The sequence below is a fragment of the Choloepus didactylus genome, chromosome 9 (assembly GCF_015220235.1).
Source record: "Choloepus didactylus isolate mChoDid1 chromosome 9, mChoDid1.pri, whole genome shotgun sequence".
NCBI classification, from domain to species: Eukaryota; Metazoa; Chordata; class Mammalia; order Pilosa; family Megalonychidae; genus Choloepus; species Choloepus didactylus.
In genome coordinates, this window is record NC_051315.1 from 134,170,435 (window position 1) to 134,179,002 (window position 8,568).

The following is an 8,568-nucleotide window of genomic DNA, read 5'->3' on the forward strand; positions in this document are numbered from 1 at the left end:
CGAGGGAGCTGGGGGCCTGGGTCCTCACCTGCCCTCCCCAGGGGACCAGGCACCTTCCCAGCCCTGGGAAAGTTCTGGACCTCAGAACTGCCATCTGGGGCAACTGAACCTGAGCTGTGATCCGTGGACCTCGGCGAGTCCGTCCCCCATGCTCAGGGTCCCCGGACTTGGTGGTGGGAGCGGCTGGGAGGGATGGACTCAGGTTCATGAAAATACCAACAGACCCCCCTACTGGGAGGCGGGGACGGGGGCCTGATGCAAGGGCCCCTCCGGGCGCAGGCGAAACCAGTTCTCACAGGCGCGTCCAAGCCGGGCCGGCTGGAAGCTTCCACATTAAACCTGTCGGGTCACGCCCCAGAGGGGCCGGCCTGCAGACTCGGGGTGTCAACGCAGCTGAGCATCAGAGGGCAGGTGGGAAACCCAGCGAGGCTGCCGATTTGGGGTGCAGCAGGCGGGAATGGGGTGGGAGCAAGGGGCCTCACCCTCTCCCACGGGCCCCATGACCCGCTGACCCGCCCTGCACCCCGCACCCAGTGCCCCCCATGCTGACAGCCTGCGGGAGGGGCCGCTGCTGTTTGGGGGAGACCCGAGTGGCTTTTCAGCAGCAGGTGACCCGCCTTCCCGGCCGCTTATCCCCTCCCTCCCTGGAAACGCCGCCCGCGTCTCAGGGGCTGGTTGAGGTGCCACCTCCCTCCTGGCCTGCTGCCCGCCCCCCTCCTGCACAGGAAGGAGGGCGCAGCTGGGGGAGCCCCGGGGGGTGTGTGAGTCAGGGAGCAAGGACGGCGGCTCTGAAGGGGCCGGGGTCGGTGCCCAGGCCTGGCAGCCGCGGGGGCGGGGGCCCTGGGTGGTCGCCGCACCCCCACCCTCCACCCGGGGGACCGCGGGGACCTCCTGGCCCTGAGCCTCCTGTGGCCGCGGGGGCTGGGCTGTGGCCGCACCTGGGGGTTCCCAGAGCCGCGGCCAGGTGGACGTTCCCACGCTCCTCCACCTTGGGCCGCTGGAGGCTGCTGGCCACGGTCCCCGCCCAGCGCCGGCCCGATGGCGGCTCTCAACGCGTCGCTCGCCTTCTTCTTCGCCACCTTCGCTGTCTGCGAGGCGGCCCGGCGGGCGGCCCGGTCCCTGCTCCCAGCCAGCGCCTGGGGCAGCCTCGCGCGGGAGGCGGCGGGCGCGGCCCAGCTGTGCGCCTGCGGCCTGGAGATGACGCTGCTGCTGGAGCTGGGGCCCTGGGCCGGGGGCTTCGGGCCCGACCTGCTGCTGACCCTGCTCTTCCTGCTCCTGCTGCTGCACGGGGCTACCTGCGCGGGCGCCGCGGCCTGGCCCACCGTGGCCCTGCGGGACTTCCTGCTGGCCAAGGCGCCCCTGCCCGGCACGCTGCTGAGGCTGGCGGCCCAGGCGCTGGGCGCGCAGGCCGCGGGCGCCCTGACCCGCCTCTGCTGGGCCCGGGGGCTCAGTGAGCTGCACGCGCTGCAGGCGCTCCTGGCGGCCAATTGCAGCTGGGCCCTGCGCAGCCCCGGGGCCCGCGGCGCACTGCGGGAGGGCACCTGCGCCTTCCTCTTCCACCTGGCCCTCCTGGGGCTCCGGCGCCGTCCCGCGGCCTGCAGGGCCCCCGCCCTGGACCTGCTGGTCACCGTCATGACCCACACAGGTGAGCTGGGGTGCCGCCTTCCCTCCCCCACTGTCCCCCTGAGCGCTGGGGCCCTGGGTGCCGGGGGAGTGGCTTCTGGCGGGTGGGGGAGGGGAGAGACCCTGCAGCCCGGAAAGGGTCTTGGGTCCCGCAATGGCTCTGGAGGAGCTGCCCCCTGTCCGCGCGGCTGCAGGAGCCTTCAGTGAGCAGCTGCTCTGGGCTCAGGGCTGGGGAGGCCCAGGGAGGGTGCTGGGGCGGGGCCGCACTCTCCTGAAGTTTCCAGGGGTGTCGGGGGGCTCCACTGATAGGAAAGCAAACCTGCCCACAGCCAGCACAGGGACACGCTGACCTGGGGCACACGAGCTGCAGGGATGGGCCCATGGAGCTGTTCAGGGGTAAACTGAGGCACAGGGGAGCAGCAGGTTGGCTAAAGTGGGCTGTGTGGTAGCGTTCTGCCCACCCCCCATGGCCTGCACAGATCTCCTCCTGAGCACCTGACCAGGAACACACACCTGCCCAGGCCCTCGGGGCACCTTCACCACTGCCGGCCCCTGTCTGGTCTCTGCCTGGATGGCTCGGGGACCCCTGGTCACATGGCTCTGCTCTGCCCCAAGGCCCAGCTGGGGGGAGCCTGGGGCTGCCTGGGAGTGTCCCCCACCTGGCCTGAGTCTGGGGACCTGGCCAGGCTGTGGCTGTCCCAGGGCCTGGGGCTGCCCCGCGTCCACCCTCTCCTTGCGGCTGTGGCGGCGGCCAGCCCTCTCCTGCAGTGCCCTCGCTCCCGCCGTGTCCCCCAGGACCACCTTCAGGGGATGGGGGTGGAGGAAAGAATGGTCAGAGGAGGGGAGTCCAGGCCCCATGGTGGGGAGAGGCGCCCACTGTCCTTGGTGAGATGCTTGTCGCTGCTGCCCCCTGACCCTGTGCCCTTTGGCCCTGGTGGACGGCCCCTTGGTGGCTCCAGCACTAAGAGGGGACAAGGTGGGGTTTGAAGACCCCTGGGTGGGGTCGCCTGGGCCGGGTCACAGGGGGCTCCGGGGCCAGCCTGTCTCCACTTCCTCCCACAGCGGGACCCTCCACCTCCGCCTTCTTCAGCCCCGCCCTGGCCGCCCCCCTCACCTTGCAGTGCCCGGGGCACAACTGGCTGGAGCACGCCCAGGTGTACTGCCTGGGCCCCCTGACAGGTAAGGTCAGCAAGGGCTGGGGCCCCTGTGCACAGCCCTTGGGGACGGAGCCCAGGAGGGCCAAGGGCAGTGGGGGGAGGGTTCCATCGGGCCCAGCAGGAGCCCCAGGTCCAGCTTGGGGAGACCTGGGTGCAGGTGGGCAAGGAGCCCTGGATAAGGGGTGCAGAGCCTGTGGTGGGCAGACGTCCCAGAGGGAGGGGACCGGGGCTGCTGACGCCCCAGAGGTGCACTGAGTGTGGTCTGCTGAGGAAGGAGAGGGTGCAGATCAGGTCTTGGGCCGCCCCTCAGGCCGCTCGGGGGGTGGCCCATGAGGGGTTCCCTGGAGGGGAGAGCTCCTGTCACAGGTCCTCCTGTCCTGGGATGGGATATGGGTGTGGGGTCTCTACCTGGAATCCACTTAGAGACTCTGCTGCAAAGGGCTTTGGGACTCAGGCCGTTTCTCGGGACCCTCCTGGGGTGGGGGGCACTGAGGTGGACCTCAGATTTGCTCCGCCTCCAGTCCAATCCTGCAGACCCCTCGGAGGGGTGCTGGGCTGACACAGGGGACACCCCCTATGCCGGGACCCCCAGGTCATCCACACAAACCCGGGGGAGGAGCCTTGCCCAGGTCAGGGATGGGCGGGCACCCCATAAGGGAACGAGGGGCCTCCCTGCTGAGTGGACGGTGGACATGGGGTACCCGTCCCTGCATCCCAGGGGAGCCCCTAAGGGCCGGGACCGTGGGTGCCCTCCCTTCCCTGCACGCGTCTCCTGGGTGCCTGCCGGGGGAGGGGAGCGTCACCTGCACCCCAGGATCCCCACGGAGGCTGGAGGTGGCACCTCCTCTCGTGGCTCGTGGGGTCTGCGCACACCCCAACTCCATGTCAGCCTGTGGGCTGCTCCCCTCACCCGATGGGCAGCGAGCATCCTAGAGGGTCCCCGGGGCTGCTGAGCCGTCTCCTCTGTCTACACCCTGGGGGAGGCCTGGGCTCCTCCACCCGGAGGGCACGTCCTGGTGGCTTTGGGTCACCGTCACAGTCCCCGCACCCCCAGTCCTGGGAAATGCGTTAGGATCACACGGTCCCGGGTGTCTGCTCCGCATCCCTGTCCCCCAGCCCGCATCCCTCAGGGGTCCGCAGGAGCGGTGGGGGGCTCCGGGCCCCGGGGGAGCCACCTGGTAACTTTCCCTCGTGGAGGGAAGGTTTTGCTCTCGCCCCCTGGCCCCACCAGCCCACAGCCGCCCCTCCTCGGCCTGGGGACACTGTGTTTGGGGCGTTGTCAGGGTTTGGGGTCTCTGCAGTGACCCTGGGCACAGCCAGGCTGCCCAGGAGCCCAGGGCGACTGTCCCCCCGCCCCTCTGCTCCTCGTCCCGGCAGGGAGGGCGGCCGCGTGGCCTCCCGGGGTCACGTTCCCGCCTGCCTGTCATCGTCCGCACCCGTGTCCTCTGTCGTCAACCTCCAGGCTGCCCTGCCTGCCCAGGAGCCCCCAGTCCGGCCACCCTGCACCTGGGAGGGACCCCCTTTCCCCCCAGGAATCTGCTCGGACCTCCCGGGTCCTCTGTGTTCTCACTTTCCACACGGCGGGTCTCATCTGCATCACCTCGCTCTGGGGTTTCAGCTTGTTCTGGGAGCTTAGCTCATTCTGGGGGGTTCAGCTCATTCTGGGGGGCTCAGTGTCTGCTGCTGTTGATGCCGGGAGCTCCTGGCCAGGCCGCCTGAGGGCTGAGGGGCTGAGCAAGGGTCTCTGAGGGACCCATTTCCCACGTGCTAAATCCTTGAAGGGTGGGCTTCAAGCTCCAGGAAGAGCCCCTGCCTCCCCTGGGAATCTTCCCAATGGGCTGGGGGGCAGCAGGGTGTAGGAGTCACAGCTCCCAGGGGGCTGGACCATAGCTAGGGGTGAGGGGTCAGCCAGGCCCGGCCCCTGACCCACAGCCCACCCCGCCTGGCCCCGGCACGTCCTCCTTCCCCCTCAGCCCGCCCGCCCCGTCGGCCCCTGCCACACAGCCGCCCAGGCGGAAGCCCCTGCCTTCAGAGGCCACCCTAGGCAGGGGCCTGCACCAGCTGTGGAAGGGGCTTGGGGGTGTGGGCAAGGGAATTGGGGACCTCAGACCCAGAGCCTGACATCGACGCAGCACAAGCTCCCGATGGGCCTGTCCCCAGCTGCGTGGGGAGGGCAGGGGGGGGGGGGGGCGTGCCTGGAGCAGAGGCAGGTGTGCAAGCCCAGGTGTGCAGAGCCCAAGTGTGCAGAACTCAGGTGTGCAGAGCCCAGATGTACAGAGCTCAGGTGTGCAGAGGCCAGGTGTGCAGAGGCCAGGTATGCAGAGCCCAGGTGTGCAGAGCCCAGGTATGCAGAGGCCAGGTGTGCAGAGCTCAGGTGTGCAGAGCTCAGGTATGCAGAGGCCAGGTGTGCACAGCCCAGGTGTACAGAGCCCAGGTGTGCAGAGCTCAGGTGTGCAGAGGCCAGGTGTGCAGAGGCCAGGTATGCAGAGCCCAGGTGTGTGGACTCCGTGTCCTGAGGCACACCTGCAGCACTGCAGCTTGTGCACCTTCGGACAGGGAGCCCCTGGTACTGCAGAAAGACCCGTGTCTCTTGCAGGCATGGTCCTGGCCGTCCTGCTGTATCAGGGCAACATTCCCCGGCTCTTCCAGAGGAACCTGCTCTACAGTCAGAAGAACAAGTATCGGACCCCCAGAGGGAAGCCAGCCCCCAGGCCTGGGGATCCCCAGACCCCACTAAGGGGAAGAGCAGCTGGGAGCCTGGGCAGAGCAGGGTAGGGTGGCCGCTGCTCCGCTCCGGCTGACCCAGCTTGCTCCTGTGTGAGCACAGTGTGATGTCCGGTGCCCTGGCAGCCCCCATGACCCCTGGAGCTGAGGAGGGATCAGATCAGCCCCCACCTCCTCCCTGGAAACCCTCCTCAATAAACCATTCCTCACATCTGCCAGTCTCCCTGGGCCTGACGAGCCTTCTGGAAGGGCCCGGAAGGAAAGAGCTCGGGCAGGAGGAGAAAGAGCACTGGGGAGGGAGGAGGCCACTCTGCTACTCTTGCGCCTGACACGTTAACAGACGGGCAGGCGAGCTCCAAGAGGACAGCAGGCCAGGGCCTCCTCCTTCCCCCACAGGGCTCCCTCTTGCCTCCAGTGACTGAGTAGAGAGCAGAATGGAAGACCAGGAGGGAAGGGGCAAGGGGCAAGGAGCAAGGCGAGGCCACCCGGTCCCGAGTGGACTGGAGGGTGGAAGTTTCCACAGAGGGCACCTGGCTGCCCTGGACAAGTCACAGCAGACATGACACGCAGCCCCAGGAGGACGCAGCAGCCCCTACAGCGAGACGAGCAGGCCATGGGGTGATGGCGGTGGGAGCACGTGGCTGCAGGGCTGGGGCTGGGGGCACAGGGCAGCCATCCTCCTGCCTGCCAAGTCCCTGACACCTGGGGGAGGCCCCAGCAGATTCCTCAAAGCCAGGAGACTTCACATCTGGGCTCCGGGGCTCCTGGCCGGCCGAGTGGGGCCTCCAGCAGCTCCCTCTCCAAAGCCCGGAGCTGATCCAGAATCGCCTGCGGGACACTGTTATCGAGTTCCAACTTGGCGGGCCTGGGCCAGGGGAACTGATCAGCCCCTAGGAAAGGTAGTGGGGCACGGGTGGTAGCGCCCTCCACGGCCCCCCGGGCCTGAGAAAGTGGAGCCGAATGCAGGCCCCATTTCCTCACCCCAAAGTACAACCGTCAGGGGAAGCTTGCCGGAAAAAACCGCCCCCTTTACCTTGCCCGCCCACTCCCCGTTACCGGAGCAACTCCCGCCCCTTTTCAAACAACCTCCGCGCCCTCTCAGAACCAATCCAAACGTTTAACCTCTACAGCTACCCCGCCCTCTAAACCGCCCGATATAAGCTTGTACTCTCCCCTAATAAACTCTCTTGGCTTCTTCACCCTAAAAGAAACGTGTCCCGCCTGTTCCTTTTTCGCCGCCCTCCATACTTTGCACGCCACCGCCGGGGACCTGGCCAAGTCCCCCGCCTCGCCCTCGCCTCCGGGAAAGAGCCCCCGCCGCCGGTACCCTCCGAGCAGTCCTGAGAGCCTAGGATTTAGCAACCGGCCGCCACCCCCCCCCCCAGACGAATCAACTGCGACCGCACCCATCCCCATGACCGCAATCGCCCGTCACAGGTAGACAAGGGCCACATCCAAAGCGGACCCTCCCCAGCCGTGCGGTGGCTGCAGCCCCTGGTCTGGCTGCTCCACGCTGGGGAAGGACGAGCAGGAACGCCTGGGGAGACCCTGGGTGGGCCTTCCTGGGGGGTGCCAGGCCAGGCCACGTCTCCCTGCACCAGCGTCTGGCTGTGGAGAAGGTGGGGTCCCCTGTCCCAGCCCCCTAGCTGGCCCTCTCCCCCGGAGCCCCTCCCCCACAGAGCCCAGCCCCCTCCTCCTGCCTCTGACCCAGGCTGGCTGTGAGCAGCTGCCTTCTGGGACAGGGTCCCCTGGGCCAACCCAAGGGCCCCGGGGGGCAGGGCCGGATGGGGCAGGGGTGAGCTTCCAGGGCAGAGTTGGGGTGGCAATGGATGGGGTCCCCCAGCTCACAGGGGTCAGTGTGGGCATGACCACTGCAGTGTCACCGCCAGGGCTGTGTCTTCCTGTCCACTCGGCCACGGGTGCAGCTGCTGGGCGGCCTGGAGGACAGTGACAGGGAGACCTTGGCGGCCAGGGGCTCCCAGCTCAACCACCCCAGCCTGACTCCTCCTGGGGCAGGAGCATGGCCGAGGGCCTGGGGTCCAGTCTGAGAGGGTGGGAGTCCCGGGGGTGATGTGTGGGCCCCTGGTGTCTCCTGACCGTGTCCACTGTGTGCGGGGGGAGCAGGCGTGCTGGGCAGGAGGGGGCCCACCGAGGACCCTGCCTCCCCTCCATCCTGCCCCCTGCCCCCTCCCTCCCTGCCTCCCCTTCCTCCCGCCCCTCTGGCCCCTGCCCCCTGCAGCTGGGGAATTATTAGAATTTTCCAAACAGTTCAGAATCTTTTCTTTTGAAAACTGCTGCCATATTGCAAAGCAAAATCGACAGGTTTACACATAGAAAGTAAAATGCAAGGTGGTCACATTTGATGAAAAAGAACAGTTTTTGTGTGGTGCTTTGGATGAACCATTATGAATAGAAAAGGCAATTTGAATGTTAATTTTTGTTCACAGTTGAGATTACTGGTATGAAATGCATAAACGGGAGTTTTGCGTTTTAAACAATCACGAGTCCACTTTTAATTTCTTTTAAAACCTCCACAACTTACAGGATTGCCATGGGAAGCATTAAAATGCCATTGAATAAATTTATATTTAAAATTAATGTAGTATTTTAACTATATTATTTTAAAATTTATATTTTAAAATTAAAATCAGACTTTGATTTGTACAAAGAGCTAAACTGTGGGGAAATTGCTCCACCAGGATCACCTGCCGCCCCAGATGAACTAAAATTTGTTTCAAAATAACTGACAGGAATGTCCCCCATGTTGTCACAGCCCTTAAATGACCTGAACAGCTCCAGTGACGTCAGCAGAAATATCCTTCCCAAAATGGAAAACTATCAGAAGTTATTCGCTCTCTTGCATTTGGCGGGTGCGACTGATGCTACTTCCAGATATTTCCAAGGCAAATGAAGTCGCTAAAAGTATAAATTTTGTTGACCCAGTAAATGCTTTTGCAGAAAGGGAGCCAGAAACCCGGGCGTCAGCCGGGACATCGCATTGTCGCCACAGTCGGGGCGCGTTATGTAAAGTCACCTCACCCAGCACAGGGCTTGGGATTTGAAA

The 8,568-nt window shown here is 65.6% G+C and overlaps 1 protein-coding gene across 1 annotated transcript; it reads left to right on the forward strand.

The window, feature by feature from the left end:
- The first annotated feature begins 787 nt into the window (after positions 1-787).
- LOC119544641 (aquaporin-12-like) lies at positions 788-5,707 on the forward strand. The gene is made up of 3 exons (XM_037850116.1): positions 788-1,645; positions 2,686-2,802; positions 5,377-5,707. Exons 1-3 carry the CDS (start codon positions 1,039-1,041, stop codon positions 5,553-5,555), a joined length of 903 nt encoding a protein of 300 aa, XP_037706044.1. The 5' UTR covers positions 788-1,038; the 3' UTR covers positions 5,556-5,707.
- Positions 5,708-8,568: the final 2,861 nt, after the last annotated feature.

What these genes read in the sequence shown, in the direction of transcription:
- LOC119544641 (XM_037850116.1), top strand. Translation starts at nt 1,039, where the DNA reads ATGGCGGCTCTCAACGCGTCGCTCGCCTTCTTCTTCGCCACCTTCGCT. An exon ending in CACCGTCATGACCCACACAG is followed by an intron (nt 1,646 to 2,685) that starts GTGAGCTGGGGT and finishes TTCCTCCCACAG; the next exon opens with CGGGACCCTCCACCTCCGCC. An exon ending in CTGCCTGGGCCCCCTGACAG is followed by an intron (nt 2,803 to 5,376) that starts GTAAGGTCAGCA and finishes TGTCTCTTGCAG; the next exon opens with GCATGGTCCTGGCCGTCCTG.